The 22,124-nt window shown below is 39.0% G+C and overlaps 1 protein-coding gene across 3 annotated transcripts in view; it reads left to right on the top strand.

Annotated features, from left to right (window-relative positions):
* STAU2 (staufen double-stranded RNA binding protein 2) overlaps positions 1-21,870 on the top strand; it is a 180,390-nt gene extending 158,520 nt beyond the window's left edge. For all 3 annotated transcript variants that reach the window (XM_075705208.1, XM_075705206.1, XM_075705207.1), the window contains exons 14-15: positions 20,838-20,926; positions 21,777-21,870. In XM_075705208.1, coding sequence (XP_075561323.1) covers positions 20,838-20,926; positions 21,777-21,870 — 183 coding nt within the window. The remainder of the gene's footprint in view (positions 1-20,837; positions 20,927-21,776) is intronic.
* The last annotated feature ends 254 nt before the right edge of the window (positions 21,871-22,124 follow it).

The following is a 22,124-nucleotide window of genomic DNA, read 5'->3' as shown; positions in this document are numbered from 1 at the left end:
TAGCTTTATCAATAGGGATAGATCAAAGTTTTGCAAGAGCATCACCTGTAGTGATGCACTCCAGCATTTGAAGACATTTTGCAAAAAATGTTTATAGGAAAAAACACCTTTGCAGATGAGATACATCTAGACCCGGGTAAGTGGTACATGGTATTAGGATCTTGCAGGATCCATTTTAGGAGTGGAGTTCTTGTTCCCGGCAGTCCAGTTCCCAGTAATTATTCCTCTGCAAAGAGAGTCAGAGTTCTGTTAGCTTGAGGCTGGGCACAGAAATCTAGCCATATTTAGCTATAAGAGATTTTGTATTTCACTGGTAGGAGAGACAGTTATGAGAGGATGGCTTTAAACTAGAGAAAAAATGTTTCAAAGTGGAGGGACAATTTAAATTCTTTAACCTCTGCTTGTATTAGCTACTTCTTGGCTTCTAGTGTATGAAAGCTTCTTGGCATGTGCCTTGCCTGGGGTCGAGTAGGACGTGGGAGAGATTGTGCTTGGATGTCTGGAGTACTACCACTTGGGGGGGGAAATGTGTAGCATTCCAACAGATATAATTAATGACAAGTGTTGTTGTCTTTCTCCTGTGCCATCCACCCACTGGCTGCCTGGTGCTGACCCCTTGCTGTCCTGCTGACCTCTCCAAAGTTTATTTTAAAAAGGCATCCTTGCTTTCCCAAACTTTTCAGCTAGGCTTCCCTTGGGCTTCTTGTTCAGTGCATGCCCAAGACTATGCCTGTGTCCACTGCTCAGTGATCAGACACAAGTGTTTCCATTAGAGGGATGATTAATGGAACCTTCCTTGGGAATGGGAAAGGGAGAAGTGGGTAATACAACTCACGAAACGTGTTAAAACTGAACAAAGGAACTTTGTTTCTTTGTTTCAAAAATAACTTATTTTTCAAGTGTGCTGCAAATTGCCCTTACTCACTTGGGTCCTGCCCACATCAGTAAAATGCTACAGTTGTTTCCATAGTGGTGGGCTTGAGAGAAGTTTGTGCTTTCAACCAACTTTGTAGTGAGTGACCACATCAAATAATTCCACCAGCTGAATTGGCTTCTGTGTTGGCAGATTTAGTAGGTATAGGGTTTAATGCTGTGTAGTGCAGGTGCACGGAGTTTTCTACATCTAAATACAAAGTAGTAAAACAATGTACAGGACTGAATAGTACACAGGAATCTAAACTGGCTATTATGAGAGCGCAGCTGTCAAGTTACTCCTGCCTGGTAGCATTCTCCAAAGAGAAAACTGCATGACTAAGTCCTTCATTTGCATGATGAGGATCACAGATCAGTTTCTGTCTGATCTCAAGCCTCACCTCACCCTCTGCTTATCCTTTTCTTGTTACGGGATGTTAGAGGCAAAAACCTGTTTCTTCCATTTCCATTAGACTCTGTGCTTAGCTCTTTGGATGCCCAGGGATAGCATCCACCCTGTCAGCCAAGGCAACCTGCAGATTGAAACAGCGCAACAGTGAAATGAGCATGATGACTGATTTTTCACTGCAGAGGGGAACTGGTGAAAAACATGAATGGGGGACAGAGAGCGCAATAATCTTGGGAGGAGGCTAGGAGCTCTGTGCTGCCACTTCCCTGGGAGAAGCGGAGGGCTGGAGTGTCTAGCACTACCAGGTAGGACCATCCACCATGCTTTACAAGGAAGAATCTTTGCTGTTTTCCAGGAGAAATCAGTGCTTTTGTTGCTTGCTCTTTTCAGTCTAACAGTGTATTAAGAGCTTTGTAGAGACAACAATAGAAAATGTTATCTTCCCACAAGCCAAGCCGTGCAGGCATCTCCTCTGCCTGCCAAACTTTGCTGTTCATCAGAAACAATCAACTCTGACTACTTGGTAAGTTGTTATTCGGCATGTGCATATCGTATTCTTTATGGAGTCAGTTTTTCAAGGCTAGAGCTTGATTTTGTTGCCAAATCAGAAAAACTGGACAGTTACGCTGTGGTGCAACAGGGAGACTGAGGCATGGGGCTGGAGCTGCTGTTTTCCGCTCAGCAAACTAGGTCTGAAACTCCTTTGCCATCTGTACAGCAACAAATAAATTAATTCCATGTTTTATTCATTAAACCAGTTCCGCACATGCTCCTGCCCTCTCCCATGGCCAAACCCCACCAGGCACGATGTGCTTGCAAAAGGCTGGTGCTGGCTGGGACCTAAATGTGCCTGCACAAAGGGAAGGCCTGCCCCTCCCCTGCATAGCAAAAGCATTCTGCTTTTGTGACATCTGGGCCACTGCAGCTGTTATAAGGAGGGGTTTGCTCTTTTTAGAAATTATTAGCAAAGTAAGCGTGTTGTTTATTAAAATATGTAGTGTACATTGTGAACTTGTAGCTGCGATACAAAAAAAATATCAGCATACATTTCTGACAGTTTATTGAAAACTCCTTCTTGCCCCTACCCCAGCGAAGGGTGGGAATTACATTTTGATTGAACATGCAACTTAAAAAATACTTTTTTTTTTTATTTTTGTGTTTTGCCTTTAGAATTCCTAACAATTTATATTCAATTATAAACTTGCATATTGAAAATCATATCAAAATATTGGGGAAAATTATTTGACTTAACTCATCATATATGACCAGCTTTGATGAAATCACTGCAATAGTTAAAACACAGGAGAGCTAGTGATCATGAAGAGCAGCTAGAAACTTTTTTTCTTATGTTTCCTGAAAAGCACTGTTCATGTGCAAGTGCATTGTTAACTCAACTTGCAACTGCTGGTAACACTGGTGCCGGTAGCATGGCTTTTAGCCAGGCACAATATTGTAAATAAGACCTAGAAAAGATTGAATGTTAGCAATACAGCAATATAAGAAACATGTATGACTATATGAGGGAACAAACTTTGTGTAAATACTGCAGAAGACACTTTCCTAAGAATGACCATTTATTCCTTTTAGTGCAATTTTTTTGCCATCTTCTTAATAAAGTGTTCTTTCACAGTCTGTTAAATATAATAATGATTAGATTTTTTTTCTCCAAGTTTGCTGAGTTTTTGTCAGCTACCATTCTTCATTTCTTTTATTTATATATAGAGATTTTTTTTTACTGCATTTGAATGATTGATATTCATTCACTGTGTTGTTGATTGTTGCACCCTTACTGGAGAAGACTAACAAGCTTTGTCAGTTCATTACTGCTTCTTTTGTTTTCTTTTCTATGATTAATACCCATTGTTGATACCAAGTTACAGTTCAGTCAATTGTGGCTTAAAGACAATAATGAGATTAATGTTAGCGAAATATAAATTATTAACCGATTTGCAGGGGTGGTTGATTTTAATGAAGTGAGTTTCTTTACTAAATACATGTTTGAATGATCAAATTCCTCTATGGCATAGCTAGAAAGAAAGAAATGCCACTGCTTTTCACAGCATTTGCAAAAGGGAATGTGCTTGTATCATACCGTTAACTTCTTATCTGAGTAAAATATTTTTCAGCCTTATAGGATCTTAAATTGAGTAGAAACAGGCCAAAAAATGGATAGATCACAGTCCCCACCTCAGGGCAACCGGGTTAGTCTGCTGCTTTAGCATCCTTAATATTGTGTGTCCTGCATCATGTGAAGCCTCACCTAAGAAGTACACAGAGGTTTATACTTTCAAGGCAGTATCTATAGGCAGAGAACTGGCCATACTCTTTCACGTCTCTTCTAGACAGGCACATGTTTTTTCAGATCTAGAATAATTTGCTTCTGGCTGCCAGGCAAGGAGAAGAACTACAGTTCTGAGGTAGAAATATGGTCTACAGAAACACTGTATTTTCCTGAAAGAACTGAAAGGTTTTCAGCATTTGATCTTCTCTTTTTGTGTGTAGGAGAGAGGGAGGTGCTGTTTGGCATATATATTTCTAAAAATGGGTGTGAATGTTCCCACGTAACAAATAATAAGGAAAAAAATGGTGTCACAGTGGAGCAGGTTGAAATGCAATAGTCACTGGGATGCATTAGGAAGCCTTCTCTTTTACTGTTGGTCCCAGGCTCCTTTTTGTTTAGCTGGATGTGTGTTGCAGTTTAGTATAGACACACAAGAGAGCTATTATACTCAGTATGGGGGTTAAGTTGTCTTCTTTCCCTAAGTTTTAAAAAAAGTATTCTTCCTTTATGGGGAAAATGGTTAGATAAAGATGAAAGTATTCCTTACTGATGGCTGTTCCAGGGACTTGCTTTATTTTTTGTTAGAACCATTTTAGTACTATCATTTGCAGACTGACATTGGTTTACATCGCAGTTTGGATGATCTTCTCCAGTTGTATAATCACAGACCAGCATGCGGAGTCTGTGGGTGGTTTTAAGAGATTTTCTAGGTTTCTTTGTTTCAGGAGTTTGGTGTCCAAACATTATATGATTTGTTTATACTGATTTCATTGTGAAGGAAAGAATAAGTCTGAAGGCCTCTTCTCTTTAGTGTAACTTGATAGCATGACAGTTATCTCAAGCATGGTTTCAGTTAGGTCTTATTTGTGCTTGAAGAATATGACTGTATAATATGCACAGTTATGGGTGTATTTTCTCCGCTTCTCGTAGCAGCCTTAAAAAGCTAGTGTTCCTTCATGCTATGATTGTATTGTTTATATGACAGCTAAAAGTATTAAATTCTTAGAGCTAACTGAAACTGGACATAATGCTTCAGTCTCTACTGCCATTTAAGTTACATTAGTATTTCTTCTTTTATTGTGAGTGGGTTGATTTTAACTAACTTAATTTTACTCTACCATGGCAGAATAAAGCTGCTTGTAGCCTGACCCTGGAAACCCTCTCATAGGGTTTGCATACCCGAGCAGGCTTATTGGAATCATTTGCATAAAGAGAGCTTGAGTAGTGAAGGATTATTATTATTTGTCTTAATAAAATCTTGTATTAAGATAGAACTATATATTAATTAACATGCCTTATATGGAAAAATATTAGATAAAACAGCATCCTGAAGGCTTTTCTTCTCAGCTGTGCTTGGAGCAGTTGCTAGTGGTTTCCGTGCTTTACACAGTAACGTAGACTTACTTGGGAAACGTGAACTCGGACTCTGTTCCTTCCACAGCCTTAAGGTATTCATAATGACATGTCACAGGAGACTGTCTAAATGCAAGTACAGCTATTTATCTACCTTCCCAGATAACCAGAGCCACTGTATAGCAAAAACTTAAAATACTCAGAATTACACAGAGAAAGCGTGAGGAGGAATATTACTGCAACCTACTGGTTAAAGAAGCCACTGAAAAGTAGAAGTACTGGATTGCAGTTCCTGCTTTCATCACTTCTGAATTTAGTGTTAAAGTATCAATTAGATAAAGAACAGAAATTATCTAGGGAGCATGGAGTGATCCTCAGGATAGCTCAGTAACTGCTGTGATCATTAGCCTATGGAGTCAGGCTCTTCCTTGCACTACCTTTTCTTTGACCCATGAATGCTGGGTTATTTTTTCTGCAACAGCTGAATCTTCCCATTCACTGATCCTGGAGGTTAGATTGTCACCTAGGAGGTGGGATATGTGGTTTGTTGACCTAAAACCAAGAAATCTAAAATCCGTATCTCTTGTACTCTGGACAAATGTTCTCACATCCGTGCCAGTGACAAAAAGGGGAGTCTCACCTCCACCCGTTTCTCCAGTGGTCATCTTCTCAGTGAAAACAACGAGCTCTGTTCAGGCCTGTCAAAGAGCTGGAAGAGCCAGCTGTCTTGAGGAGAGGATTGTGCATCTGTAGACACTAGCTGACCAAGGTGCCAGGTCCTCTGCGTGTGGTCCTGGCTTTGCAGCTGAACTCCAGAGAGGAGCAGGAGTTCACCTCTGGGCTTGGAGTACCTCATTGCCTGCAGGTAGCTCCATACTCAGCACACAGCTTTCTCGGGTCATTCTTCAGAGAATTCTGGCTCTCCTCTTAACTAATAAGAGGATGAATAATAATAATAATAAATAATAAAGAAACTGAGTACTTAACTTTGGACTTTTGATTTTATTTCAGGGATGTGCTATTTAAAACTTCGCTGTTACAGTGCCTAATTTGTAAGCACCTGAATTCTTTATTGAATCTTAACACTGACAGGTTATTTTGTGACTAGCTAATGAATAAGCTCTTTTTGACAGCTGTGGTTAATGGTTTTTAATAATAGATGCTAGGATGAAATGATAAAATAGCCGTTAGCAGATCTTCCAGACTAAAAGCCAGCTGTTCAGTAAAGTTGTTGGACATATATCTATATTTTTGACTGTAACTGTAAATGGAGGAAAAGCAGGTCCATAGTTGAAGAGCTCAGTTAATCAGAGTCAAGGAGTGTCTAATCTGCATTGCTGAGCTGCCAGTTGGAGAGGTTCCTGAATTTAAGAAGTCTGAGTTCTTGAGGAAATCTGATTCCTGCTTGTTAATGTCTCTCTTGAAGTGTTTTTTGGTCTACATACTACCCAATGTATACCATTCCTACCAGAGAAGCACATAGGACAGCATTCATGGAGATGACTGAAAGTGCCTGATCCGTCCCACATTGTTAGCAGTCTTTTTATCTTTCTACCTCTGTTCCAGTAGCAGCCAGAAGTAGGAGTTAATGACTGTAGAGCAAATCCAGGTACACACAGCCAGTTCCTACTTAGATCAACATACAAATGGCAGTAGAATCTGAATCTGAGAGTAGATTTGGCCTTTCCATTAAAAAGGGGAGCTGCAAGCAGTAGAAAATATAAAATAATCCAACAAAAAGTACCTTTGCCACTTCACAAAATGAATAAGAAGGTAGCTGGTACTGATTTTAAGTGAAGACTAATCCTTCCCCTCAAGATGGATTTGCTAAAGAAATGGTTGAATTTGTGTGTAAAACAGCAGCACTGGATGAGGCAGGGAAAAAATATCTATTATGAGAGTTTTCTGAAATGCTGTCATTTAACTTGATCACTGGAGTGATGAGTCACTGAAGGCAGATTAGGCTTTATTTCACTTTTAGGAAATACCCAAATACCCTCACAGGAGTTTGAGGTAAAAGGAGAGGCAATGAAGTCATGATACTGCTCCTGTATTGCAAAAAGGCAAGTTAAAATATTTTACTTAAAAAAAAAAAAAAAAAGAATATAAGCTTGAAAAGGGATAGGGGAGACAGAAATCATAGAGCTCTGTTTTGTTGCTAGAAAGCCAAGGTTTTTTCTTTCCTCCATGCTGTATAATAAAGGCAAATTTTGGGGCACTTGGAAGGTATTCTCATACCTGAGATAGAAAGCTGAGGCCAAGCATAAGGCTCAACTTCTCTTGTCCTGTACTGAGGGGCTAGACAAAATACAGCTTGCATTTTATCCACCAGATTCAGCACCATCTTCCAGGTTTTCCAGATACTTCCAGAATCCTCAGATCCAAATGGTAAGTTGGAATTTATACATCTAATCTAAAATTTTAAAACATCCATGGAAGAAGCCCTCTTTTTAAAAATGAATCTTTTCAGCTGCTGCCTTCTGTCAGACTATGTGGCATTGACCATACACTAGCTCTCCCCGAAAAGTGGTTCTATTTTCCAGTTCACCTCTAATTCCAAACACTGAGAGCTGGGATTGCTGGACGCTATGGGCTAGTAAGGAATGTATAGGAGCTTAACAGCAGGAGCAACAGACCCAGGTTAAAAATTCAGTGACCAGGAACAAATGTGCCCTTTATTTCATCTCCCAGCTAAAATCCTAGATACAGTTTATTGGCTTTAAACTTTTCTCATTTAGTAGAAAAGTCTAAGCTTAGTGTTTCTTCTTAATCACAGCCACTTTAAATGGGACATATATGGCTCTATAAATTAAGCTAGCACAGAAGTATTCTTTGTTTAAAAGACTTGGAAATTATTTGACAGTTAACTATTAATTGGTATCTAAAATACCTGGAATTTCCTCTGAAGAAGTGTATGCCTCTACTGAAAATGACAAAATCAAATTTACACCACAAGTGATGGAAATGTATTGCTTGATGATCTCAAAGTCAGGAGCTAAGTATATGTCTGAAAAATACTGAGCTAAAGTGGTTCTCCAAGGTCACACAGCAGATTAGTGGCAGTCACTGCCTTTTGAATGAAACAGATTTTTTTATCCCACAAAACACATCAAGAGTTCAAGTATTTTCATTCACTTTGAAATGAACTAGAGACCTCTTGAATTTTTTTCACGCAGAAGAACCAACAAGTATATGAATGTGCCACACCGAGCATAGTTATTAGTCCAGTGGTTATTTATGGCACTTGTCTGTGATATTTTGACTGGACAGTCTCTCTTGGACCTAGAAAACCTTTCCTCAAAACTGACGTATTCTCATAAAAAGTCTTGTTTCTTGATTTAGTGTTTTTCTGAGAAATAATTTTGACCAGCTCTCCTCCTGACTTCTAGTTCAGTGTCCTATCCAGCTGGTCACATGTACCCCCCCAGCAAATATGTACGAGTCCCGTCTTTGAGGAGTAGCAAGATCTGCAGCATCTTTGTAATACTTCTGAGGTACTTTTCTTCTCAAATTTTCTGTCTTGACATAAAAAGGCTGGAATGAAGGATATGGTGTTGTGCATACCCAAGTGAAGGCAGGGAGCCAACAAAATGCTGTTGTAATTACAAGTGAACATTCTTGTATCATAAAACTGCAAAGAAAAAGCTATAAATCAGAGCTGGCCTGGTGGTCCCTGGCAGCAAAGCACAGGAGATTTGAGCTCATTCCCTGAGCTAGCCAAGAGTGGGATCCTCGTGGAGGCAGCGGCTCATTCCAAGGGAAGGGCATTCCTTGTGTCTCCTGAGTGATGGTCACGAAGCATGGATTTTGGTGGGAGTCAGATCCAGCCTTCAGCAGTGATAGTCTGAAAAGTGCTGGCCATTGTGGAAAATAAAACAAGTTAAGAACTGGAGGAATTTTATCTTCAAGAGCTTTTATGCGTGTGTTTAAGGAGCCTACTGCTTTCAGTGTTACGTCTGTACTATCGTCCAGATCCCATATTTAATCACTTGTTGTTGTACTTGAGTATGTAAGACTGTCCTTTAATTCAGGTATCTAGTTTCATGTTTCCATACACTCACTCATGACACCAAATTGCTAAAACCTTTCTATGGGCATTAGGAAAATGCGATGAACGTAAGTAATACTGTCCAAAATGTCTCTACTGAAGTTTCTGTCACTAACGAACATGGACTCAAACTTAATCTTCAGTTAGAAATGGGGTTTTCTTCTATCCTGAATCATTTTTCCTTTTTTTTTCTTTCTGGTGTCTCCTGAGGATGTAGCTCTTTAAAAATCATTGATCTGTCTGGATAATTTACCAATTTCAAAAATAAGTAATTAAGTAGCAGGAGGGTAGGAAATTGTTAAAGCTGTTAGCACTGGGCAGTTTTCTAGAGACTTTCTTTAATACAGGCTGTGTGGGGGGTTTATTTCCTGTCCCTCTGAATGATGTGGCTTGAGCTGAGCCCACATTTACAGTTCAGGAGGGGCAAAATAAGATGATCTACTGTTGTTAAAATAAAAAATAAAAAATAAAAAAATCCTGAGACTGTACAAGTGATTACAGCAAATCAACCCCCAAATTGACAGCTGCACAAACAACACTTGCCCAGCAGTGGTAGTCAGCTACTAGGAATGCCCAGTTTCCCATCAGATTGGTAAGAATTTATAATTAATAGCACATTTGGGGACTCTTCTGTAATGAAACCACAATTTAATCTGCTAACCTGATTATGGAGGAGGTAAAGGAGAGAGGGCAGAAATTCAGAGTCTCTCTTTGCCAAATACATTATCTGCCTGTTGATAGCAGCACAAGACCAAGACAGACAGCATTTTCCAGAATCAGCCCCTACACTGGTTTAAGAGCTGCAATCCTGAAAGGTGAAGGGCTCTTTCCCAAACAGATGTGACCCTCTTCAACTCTGATAAACTTCCCGAAAAGATGAGGGAAATCTGTACGGCACAGGATGTGCTCAGCACATTGAGGGATTGAGTTAGTAATGTCCCTGATAATTGTGGATACCTCATTGTAGGAGTCAGTTTTTATTTAAATTTTTTTAATAGGAGTATACACATCTGTCTTTATACCCAGCAGCTTTTCTGGCCCACAAGAAGTCCTCTGTGAGTTTCCCCAACTGAGCTCAGTGGGATCTCTGTCAGCTGCAAGATTTATGTCATCTTTTTCAGTCCTGAGAACTGTTCCTTAAGCTTTTCACATCTGGATTTAATTGGAAAGACATTAAAAGACATTAAGTGTGCTGGAAAAGCATATTTTAGAGAAGATCTTTATAGACACTTCCATTAAAGGAGCTGATGGTTGTAGGTTAAAATGGGATGAGGACAAGCCATCAACAGTTAGCAAGGACAAAATTACATTACAAACTAATTCAGATGAGAAGTTCGGCCTGTAGCTCTTGGGCCTGACTCTGATCTCACCTAAATCAACTTCAATTAGGAGAAAAATACCAGTTAATGCAGTGTAAAAATACTCTGAGATCAGAATCAAAAACTTTTGCCTTTTGGAAACATTCAAATTTCTAATTACATGCCATATATGCTAAATATAAAGCTTTTAGCTGTCAATCTAGATTTGGTACTTTGTTGGACGTACATGCATGCTTGTAAAATGAGACTTGGAGAATGAAGAGGGAGATTGGTCTTTAGGGCTCTGAGGGTGGAAGTATCCTTCTACGAATGCTGATATGCAGGCCACAGGAGTAGAGTTACACAGAAGCAGAGATACGATACAATTTAGTACATGGGCTTCATTACAGATGTTGTAATGCAAGAATCTACAGCCTAAACTCCCCCATTGTTCCAGCTATAATGTGCTGCCTGAAGAAGCCAATGGGCAGTCCTTTGCATTAAGGGTAATCTATTGCTTTTGTCTTCAAACCACAGTTTCTAGTCGTGTTTAGACTGACATGCACTTAAAATCTAAGGTAATGGTCTTGGTATGAGAGAACAAACACTCCTTCATTTTAAAATTGCTAAAACCAAGGAATCTGATATTTAGGAAATTACTCCCATGTCTAAAGCAAAGTGTATCGTCTTCAGAAATATAAACATGGTGAACTTCAAAAAAAAAAAAAATCTGTAAAACACTGAGGGGAAAAAAGTGCTCTTTAGAATATTTCAGCAAAACAACTTTGTTAGAAGCTCTCATCTGTCCTCTTCTCTTAAAAGGGAGTCTTTTTCTCCACTGTGTCATGGAAAGTGTTTAGCATTAATGGGAAGATTATAGCTTGCTGAGTGATAGTGACAGGAATGAGGCATTTGGATTAAAATTGTGGCTGCAGTATAGACTGTTCTTTTATTTTCTATCATTACCTTTTTTCAGAATCTCTCTCTGTCTATCATGGGTGTCCTGGTTTTGGCTGGGATAGAGTTACTTTTCTTCCTAGTAGCGGGCATTATGCTGTGTTTTGGGTTTAGGATGAGAACAATGTTGATAACACACTGATGTTTTAGTTGTTGCTGAGTACTGCTTATGCTAGTCAAGGACTTTTCAGCTTCCCATGCTCTGCCAGGTGCACAAGAAACTGGGAGGGGGCACAGCCAGAATAGTTGATCCAAACTGACCAAAGGGCTATTCCATACCATATGACGTCATGCTCAGTATATAAACTGGGGGGGGTTGGCCGGGGAGCAGCGATCGCTGCTCAGGAGCTGTCTGGGTATCGGTCGGTGGGTGGTGAGCAATTGCATTGTGCATCACTTGCTTTGTATATTATTATTATTATTATTATTATTATTATTATTATTATTATTATTATTATTATTATTATTATGTTATTATTATGTTATTATTATCATTACTATTTTACTTTATTTCATTTATTAAACTGTTCTTATCTCAACCCAGGAGTTTTCTTACTCTTACTCCTCTGATTCTCTCCCCCATCCCACCAGGGCAGGGAGAGTGAGCGAGCGGCTGCGTGGTGCTTAGCTGCTGGCTGGGGCTAAACCACGACAATGGGCTATGATAAAATGCATGTAAAGTAGTAAAACTGATTCTTCCTTCTGTTGTCTGACCTTGGGCCAGCCCTTTATGTGTTCGTGCACTCCCTCTTCATTTCAGTTTCCTTCTCTTTAAAAACAGGAATAATAAAACTACTTCTGGTCCTTAGTGCCATTTTGTCTCATGAAGAAGAGGATATTTGCAAGGAGAAGTAAAAAGTATTTAAACATTAGTGAGTGTGTTTTACAAGTTCAGTTTACTAAGTGGAAGAGTAACCACACTGAAGTAAGCATTGAGTAATACATGATTGAACTTTGTTTTATACTAATTTTGGTGTGGATCTTTGAGAATTCATAAAAATCTTTTAATATCCAATTTTTTGACCCCTCTGCATGAGCAGTTGCCTAAGAAAAACACTTAAATAACAGAATAAATGCTTATATCTTATTTAAAAACAGCTCAATGTAGAGCTCATTCATTTTGTTAAAAGAATTCTGGCTACATCTACACTACTAATATGGGTCAGGGCCCATTCTCTGGTGGGGAATGACATGGTCTTTGCCTCATTTAGGTACTGGTAGCTATATGTAGTGAAGGCTGTGGTAGTGATGTTAAAAACAGGATGAAACTGTGGTGGTCAGACAGATGAAGAGGATTGTCTATTGCAGCATATTTTAGACATCACTGTGAACTTTTACACAGCTGAGAACCTCAATCCACTTATTTCAAATCAAGAGGTCAAAATCTCCTGCAGTACAGATAGGGTTAATGACAGTGGACTTGCAAATCTATGGCAGTGATGTGGAGAAATGCCTATAAATAAATAATTAAATAACCCAAATTGTTCTGAGAACACAGCTGACAAGGATATTTTCCAGCCATCAGTGATGAAAGAGACAGTGATTCATGGCCTTTCTTCCCTGCTGGTGCAGGATTTTGCCTGAGGATATACATTCTGCTGGTTTCAGTTTTAGGTTTAAAGCCATGTTTCTTAAAATCTCCTACAATTTTTGTCTGCAGCTTCTCAACCATGCTTGAGTGTTGTCTCAGTTGCATGATTAAAACCTCTACCTACCCATACAATAATTGGCCATCTAAATGCTCTCATTTGGAAGTCTCTAATTATTGAAAGCACCTATATTACTTAGATGTCTACCTCCTTCTGAAAGTTAGTGTTTAAGTAGATTTTGTCAGCGGATAGAAAATTAGAAGAAAGATTAATTTAAGATTAATTGCTCTCTGGTGAAATTCTGTTGTATACATGTAGTGTAAATGCTTGGAAATGTGATTTTAAAATATTTTTCTTCATGTTCATAAGTAAGCTGTGATGATGCATGATTCTTTCTGTCTTTGTTCTTTTAATTGTAACAACTTGAGAAAAAATATGGTTTTGAACTTAGAAATAAATTTACTTTAAAAGAACTTCTAGATTTCTAGACCAGAACTGAAGAATATACACTGAAAAGGTACTGAAATTATCTGACAAAAAAGGCTTGATTAGGATTTATTTTAACTGCTGATACTGTGGCCGAACTTTCACACCTCACTTCACTGTTAAAGGATGTAGACACACCTCAGTATATACTGGCACTAAACCTGAAATCTCTTTCAAGATGTTCATGAAGAAGTGCCACCTTACTGGTTTCCAGCATAGATTGCCACAGAGGAAAAAGTTAGCATTTTGGTAGCACTTGAAAATGTTGCTCCTTGCAGTTGAGAATATGTGAAGAGGGAAGAGTCTGAGAAGATACAGATTTAAGAACAGTCCCATACAGTCTGAGACCCGTACAGATCTTTTCGTAATCTTTTCCTCTCTTATTCCCACCCACAAGTAAGAACACAACCTAAACTTGGCAACCAGACTAGCCTCTCCACACCGGATTAATCTCTTACATTAGTGTTAAATTTGTTAAGTATGACTATCAGTATTAGTTATCAAATATTCTTCATACAAAAGCATACCTTTTCATTATTTTAAAAATTAGTCTCTTTTCAGCATGGTTTTCTCTCTTTGTGACTAGAAAATTTTGTATCACCATTAGAGCAGTAGAACTGTTTTACCCCAGATGATCATGCAGCTCTTTCTTGGGCTTTGAGAAAATGCTTTGCCATTCATTACTCATGGAATTATCACATAGTCCCAAGAATGGCGGTCAGATTTCTATGTGGTGGTTCACATGTGAAAATAAGCCATGCCTGACTGAATCTCTACACGGTTAACTCGAGAAGTCCCTTTACTTAAGTAGATTGTTGAGGATCAAAACCTACAGAAATAAAATTCCATGTTGAATAGTGTCTTTCACTCCATCCACTTCTTGGAAATTGAGAGGCATGGAGGAATGAGTACACGTGTCCAATAAAACTAGGTAGAAGAAGATGACATGCATGCTGTTGTTGATAGAAACTCTGCTTAATATATTGGAAAAGTTGCTCAAGAACAGTTAATCCTTACTTTAGGATTACCCCCAGAAAGCTGGCAAGGTCAGGCTGTACGTGGATTGTGTGTCATTTAAATTCTGGCTGCATGAGTTGCCTGGGGGTAGCATTAACTGCTACATAGAACTTGTTCTAAGCTACATCTGTGAATCAGCATTCTTTGTTTGAAGATAGTGGACGACTCCTATCCTCCAAGCTCCTTCTCTTGACAGGTGCAATCAGTAGCCTTAATCATAGTGCCTATCAGGTGACTATGCCTTTGTGCAGAGATTAATCTGTTTGGAAAATGCTATTTCCATGTAAACTACATGAGTTAATCAGATTACAACCCTGTGTTTTTCATGCATATCCTAAACTGTGTGAGGAAAGGGCTTAAAGTCATTTAATTAAGGTTTACATTGTGCAGTGTGAAAAGCCTTTCTGAATTCAATTTTTAAACAGATGTTAACACTGGTTCACATGAAATCTAATCAACTGGCGAAAATGGCGCATTGTGAGGAAAGTGGTGAAAACTCCTAGCAGAAGTTATTGCTTGTGATATAGTAAATTCATTTACAACAGAAGCTGTGGGGGAAAGGGGTTTGTTTGCAATACCCATCACCTAGGTTTTGTTTAGCTTGTATGTAGCCAGCCTGGTAAATCCAAGAGAATTAAATGGCTATGTTAAGGAGTCAAATTTTAGCTACTTTGTGTGTATGTATGTAAGTCTACACAAGCAAATATATCTTCCCTTTGTGCATTTCTGCATGCATGCAATTTTGAGTGTGGACAAGTTAAAGCCAGGTGGAAGCTTGGTCAAAAATTTATTCATCAAGAGAAAGTAAAAATAATCACCAAGAACAATAGTTTTGTATACATACAAATTTAAATAGTTGCTTGGCTTTGGGATACTAAGTCCGCAAACTCACCTCTACAGCGATGATATTGTTGGGGTTTTTTCAATAGCCTTGAAATGTGAAATTTAAATCCACATATTAAAAAGTCATGAAGTGCATCTCATTACTGATGCAGACAGCTTTGCTGCAATGTTATTGCACAGATGACATTGTCTTTTGATGTCTCAATTGTCAGGGAGAGGGGAAGAACCTCCCTGATTTGGGGGGCATTTTTTCTCTTGGCTTAGAAAACAAATGAACATTGATTGTTTGTAAATACACTTTCTACCAGTTTTGTTCACACATTAACTCTGCTGTTGTCTAGGCTTCTGGCTTGAAAGTGAAATTGAGGACTAGAGTTACATTTATCTATCTTTTTAACCTGGCATGCAACCATTTTCTCAAGCCTAAACTCCGCCACAGCCTGAGACTTCTTCTGTATATGACATGTGGCTATAGGTGGTATGACCACAATGAGTTATTTGACTTTGCAAACTCAACCTTGAACTAAGACCCAGCTACTAAAGACAGTAAAATCTTGTCCTTCATTACCTACTCTGGACCCTGACTTAATTCAGTTCTGCTGCGTAACTATTTCTGCCCATAATTTTATGTCTTCAGAAAACACTGATTAAGGGTAAGCTGAATATGTTTTTTTTATGTACTTAGAAAAATGATGTTAGGAGACATATCACCAGCACTCTAACAGTATCAAGCAGTGTGTTTATTAGGATTGTCTCAGACCTCCTTGGTAAAGTCAACTGGAAGGGCCACAGAGAACAACAAACTTTTACAGTTTTCAGCTTCATGGAATAATCTGAAATGTAATATAGATTTAAGAGGAAAAACACAAATCACATACTGTGCTAAAACAAACATGTGAAAATTTTATCGTGAGGATGTGGTCTTAAATGTGCATAGGCTAGTGTAGTGCCTGTCTGCTGTTCTTGCTAAAAGAATGATCTAATGTTACTAGATTGTCGTTATAAGACGCTTAATCCCCAGAGTGAGGAACAGGAAGAATATTCACAAGTTTCAATGCTATTTACTAATTGCCAATTGACTTGAGGAAAGCTAAAAAATGACTGGAAACATCCATCCCCGTCCTGATACACACACATACTAATAATGGAAATGGCAGCCAAGACAAACAGCTAGCAGTGCAGTGCATCCTGTTGGCATCGTATTTTTGGCACTGTTGTAGCTACACAGAAAACAAGTGATACAAGAAATGTGTAAGGACATCTGTTCTGTAACCTATGGGGCTTCACTCACAAAACAGTTGTAAAATCGTCTGGGGGAGAGAAAAAATTCTCTATATCTGTGCAGATGCTCTATTGTAAGAAAAATATCAATGGAAGGAAGTGTTGAGCCTTTAAAAGAGGAAATTGTTCACCAGATTCAGTGTCAAATGTTCCATTCTTTTCTTTCCTTTTCATTTAACCTAAGTTATCTGCCATTCACAAGTTATATTTAATCCAAGTGGTGTAAATCTGTTGGGACTAATAGAATTGAATCATGGATTAAATTAGCCTGGTGTCTGCTTGTAAGTCTTCTTCGCTGCAGATTACTTGGGCTCTGTGTCACTCTGCTGAATATTCAGGTCACAGCCTCTCAGCTACCAGCTTCCTTCCTGAATCCAGCATCTTCATGTCTGTCTAGGGGCACAACGGGGAGAGGAGAAACATTAAGGACATCTATTAAGGTCCAAAGTATTGTTTACTTACCAGCTTCTCTCAGCTTTGCTGATCCTTCCAAATGTAAGCAGGCTATAGGAGAAAGAAAAGGGGGAGTTTTTAAGACACTGCAAGGCTCTCCCTACCGTCTGTCTACTGCCCTTCAGTCACATCCCATGAATGGACTTTTCAAAAAAGAAAGAAACTTTCCCAAAATTCAAATGTTGGGAAATAAGTAGTTGGGAAATAAGTTTCAGAAGTTGAGGTATAAGTAGTTAGGCTTCCCCCACAGGTATCTTATGGAGAGAAAGACATGGTTCCATGAAAAAGAAATCAGATCTCATATAAACCTGGAACACATTAGGAAACTGGAATATAAAGAGGGACTGTGAGGTGTAGGAGGTTGGGAGGACTTGGGGAAGGAAAGTTTAGCTCTGGGAGCTGGGAGCAGCTGGGGGGCCTGGGTGGGAGAGCATTTAGGAGAAGGAAAAAGTAGGGGTCTGGGTAGGGGGAAATTTGTGAAGAAGTAGAGGTGGTGACCTCTGCTGTAAAAGAAGTCAGAGCTCTGGGGTGGATAGTAGGGAGGGAAAGACCAGGGGCACTGGAGTGTCTTGGGAAAGATGTGGGACTGAAGCAGAAGATGCGGGGAGTGGGGACTCGGTAAAGCATGAGCTTTTGAAGAGATCATTGTCTTCCAGAGCAGCAAAGGTGAGAAGCCTAGGGATGAGGGATGGTGTAAAGGGCTGGCTTTTCAACAGTGCTCACACAAACACCCTGACACCTCTACTTGGAAGATCAAGGATACAGGTACACGACTGCTTTCCTGCCACTTCTCCCCTCTGATATTTGGGTTTAGAAATACAATACATATGAAATCTTATCTTTTATATCACATTTCAGTTTGGGAAGGGCATGGCTTGAAGCACAGTGAGAAATGAGACTGCACCATGTTACAAGCATTAGGATTTGGATGTTGTGTTGGTATTAAACATGCTTATCATTAAACACCTTGAATCATGCCTTCATTTTATATGTTTCCTCTAACTTCCATATTTACTTCCTTGACACCCATGTAGTAATGATCCACGCTTACAGGCAGAGTTCATTCTTTTATATTGTAGTACTTGTTCCCTTGCTGTTAGAAGGGAAGAGATGCCCTCATGATCTGTTTCTATTGAGATGGTGCCTAATACTCCTCCAGTAAGTTCCAAAGCAGTTTTTCTGGAAAGCAGCCCTGAAAGTTGCTCTGTAATTTATGTGGTATGCCTTGCAATAGCCAGTTCTATGAGTAAAACAGTAGTAACAGATGTACTCATATTCAGAGCAATTCTAGAAAGGCATTAGGAAGATTGGGTTGTTCTAATTAATCTCTTGATGATTTGGGGATTTAATTGACCATGGATCAAGATCAGACTGTTCTGCGTATCATATGATCAACCTGTGATCTAATCTTGAATGAAATATTACTTGGCTCTACTTCCTACCAGCTATGATCAGGGCCTTTTCGTCCAAGCCACTGTACAAACAAATAACCTGAATGAACAGTCCTTCCACAAGTTTACAATTCACACATCTGACCCAGAAGCTAACAATGGATATAAAAAAGTAAAGGAGGTTCAAAAACAGATGAGGTAGCAGTTAACCTGTATAGGAAGAAAAGATGTCTCAGCTTCCTTCTCTCCTTGCAGTGCTACCTGGTAATGGTTTTTGATTTACCATACATAAGAAGAAAGGACATCCTGATTGTTTTGCTAATGTGCAACAAGAAAAATGCGTATGAGAAGACAGGAGATTCTTGTTCCTACCATTTAATTGTTTGGTTTTCATGTTGCTAACCTATGACCAACTAAATAGTACAAGAGAGAAGCAGTCCTGTGCAAGGAAGCACAGGAGCCCAAATCGCTCCCCTTCCTCGCATGATAAGTAATGCTTGCATTGTAGTGAAAAGGACCCCAGGGAGACAAGAGACAAATTGGGATGAAGAAATGTGTTGGGTTACTGGAACAGAGAAGTTGAGAGGAGAGTAGATGGAAACTCTTGTTGCTGCTGGGAGAAATTATTTGGGTTCAACAATGATTTTGCTGTGCAGTCAAGATCAAGGATGGAAAGGCAGATGCTGATTAGAGCTTATAGGGGTTGAGAATGCACATTTAAATTACAAGGGACACTATGAGGTGGTAGAGAAAGAGCTATCTTATAAAAAATGTGAATATATCAAAATGTCAAGAAAACCAGAAGAAATGACGAAAGGGAAAATTCATTCACTGGGGAATTCAATGGGTGATAAAAGTGAAAGATCCTGTAATGGGAGAAGTTGTAATTGAGGTGAAGCTGAGGCTCAGCCCTTAGCCATAGCATGGAAAGAGGATAAAAAGAAATATGTGGGCAGCAGAGATTTTAAGATGAAGGGGAAAATTAATGTCAATGGACAAGAAGAAGGAGCAAGTAGAGAGCAGGTTATCTGTCAGATACAGGGGGCCCAGAACACATGATAGAGTGGATGGGCAAGTAACAGTGACAATCTGAGGTTTACCAAGACACTTCATAAAATGTTTAGCTTTTTATTTGTTTGCTAGGGCAAGAAACATGAAACTTCTGGCTAGAAAGATTCCACCTTCATACATTATGGGTGGGAGTACCTTGTACAGCCTTCTGAAGCTTTAGCAGCTAGTCATTACTATAGACAAATTTGGGATACATAGTCTTTTATTTTTATTTACTTTTGTGCTGTTATTCTTCTCACCAAAATACACATTGTCTAATAATATTTAAGTTGTATAAACATACCTTTCAAGCGAAGGAGCTGTTGAGACAATCCAGGCAAAGAATTAGTATGAAAGCAAATCTAGTACTTCATTACAATGGCAGCTCTTGTTCCAGAGTCCCTGCTCTCTGAGAGGAATGGGAAATGAAGATACATGGATTCTTTCTGACCCAACAATTAAGAAGAGAGCAACTTCCAGTTTTCTAAACAGCAGTTGTTGCCTCACTGTGAAGAACAGTGCTGTAGGGCCTGCAGTCGGTTCCAGTGTTTGATATGTTACCTTAGGTGACAGTGTTTGTGAAAAGTTACCTTTTTTCCCCCTGTGATTAGTTCTTAGGTGGGAATAATTAAAGAGAAAAATCCATTTTTCAGTTCTGCTTTCCATTTTACCTTCAAGACAGAATTGACCTCAAGTGTTTTATTGCGCTGGGTGTGTTTTCAAAGTCAGCCACGTGGTGTCTGAGAATTTCATAATTGACCTTTGCTAAATTAATTACAAAAAATCATTTGTCTTTTACCAAAGCAGTTAGAGGGGAGAGAAGAACAGTTCTGAGTCCTAAAGCAGGACTCACGAAGATGAGAGAGAAGTTGGTCAATAAAGAACGCACTTGCACAGAAAAATGTCAGCTGAAAATTGATCATTCTTCTATTGCTGATGCTTCATAACCATCCCATATTGGCTCACCCTGTTTAGCACACTTCACTACCTATGTATAAGACATCAATCTGCTGTGTTGTTTGAAATCCAGCCTTGGAGTGTCAGTAGTGTCCTGCTGACCCTCTTGCTATTGCTCACACCTTCTGCAATCATCTACAAGACAAGAGTCCATAGGAGCTCCAGAAAGCGTGAGCTCTGGGAAAGCACATGGGGAAGCTGGAGAGACTTTACAGGCCAGAGAGGCAAGAATCCTAAAAGTATATCACGTTCTTCATATAGGTGATGAAGCTTGCATTAACAAAAAATGGAAGTCACTCATATACCCAGGAAGACAACATCCTCAAACCCATGCACAAGCACAGCTGTTTATCATGGAGCTGTTACGTACCCACTCTGTTAGCTCTGTAGCCTAAATGGCTTAAATATACAGGAAATTCTTTAAATCTAGACTATCAAAATACACACCTTCCTTCGTTTGGTGTTAATAGAGTTGTGTCAGTGGTTTTTTTGACAACTCACTTTTTCTTTAGGCAGCGTTAAGTGCCTTGAAACAGTTTTCAGAACAAGGACTGGATCCAGTGGAAGGGACTATGAAAGTTGAAAATGGATCACATGAAAAGTAAGTACCATTTAAATCCTCTGCATTTTAATGCCTGTGTGTTGTGGTAGATAAGAAATGTTAATTAAGAGCTTGGTTGCCCTTTTAAACCTGTGCAAAACTATTTCCTCTGGAATTTATGTACAGTTTGTGACAATTTGAGAGGATAAACGAGATTTCAGGTTTAGCATTACTGATAGTGTTTACTAATGAGCTATGAGACAGTCAGTCCTCCTACGGAAATCCTAAAGAAAAGGATTTTGTTTTCACTGTATGGATTCTGTGTAAGTAGCATAACATGATTTTTGTCAAATATGTTGTAGCACATGATATTGCCTGTAAATAAGGATATCTGTCTGCCAATAAGCCCTTATGTCTGCAAGATGAACTTTACCCTAGAGAATTTGAAAGCTGAAGTTTCTTTCAGGTCTTCAAAAGCTCTTATATGGCATATTAGCTTTAAGTAGTAGCCAATAGAACCAGGTTTCATGCTGGATTTTCAATTATTTAAGAAAGTGGGATTGTCTGTCCAGTATAGATTTTTTATTCCAGCTGCTAGTCTGTTTACGTAAGAAGGTAGTCTTGTGTTACTAAATAAATTAGGAAGTAATAGAATAAAAGAAAGAAGACAAAAAGTGGCATTTGGAATTTTCAATAGATATATTGTGGCTATTTATAAACTAATTTAATCAGGAACATTTTTCCATATGATCTCATCAGTATAGTATTTGAACATAAATATTGTTGCTTCACTTTAAAATGTTACCTTCCACAGTGACCTTTGAATCTCATGTGCCATCTGCTAATAAACATGTCTTAAAGATGTGCAACCCTGGACCTTACCACTCTTGTTAATGTATTAATCTTTCAGACAAGTCAAGCATCTGGGAGAGAAAGCAGACAATAAACAGACTAACTCAGGCACCATTGCTCAGGACTGCAAGGATTCAAAGGCTGTCGTCTAAGAGCTTCCCAGCACCCACGGCTGCCACTGCATCCTTATAAACCTGTCAACACGCAATAGGGTGTATGTGTACAAGGAAATGAATGACTAATACCATTATTTGAGTCTTATGTGAAGACAACGCTATTCTAACACAAGAGATAGTATACATGGTACTGTTTATTCAACTGTGGAAAAAAATAAAATTGAACATTTCCCTTAAAACTTGAGATCAGAGCATAACTCAATTGCCCAGAGGCAGAAGGAGTCTGATCA

Source organism: Pelecanus crispus, chromosome 2 (assembly GCF_030463565.1).
Source record: "Pelecanus crispus isolate bPelCri1 chromosome 2, bPelCri1.pri, whole genome shotgun sequence".
Lineage (NCBI taxonomy): Eukaryota > Metazoa > Chordata > Aves > Pelecaniformes > Pelecanidae > Pelecanus > Pelecanus crispus.
This window is presented reverse-complemented; position numbering and strand designations above follow the sequence as displayed.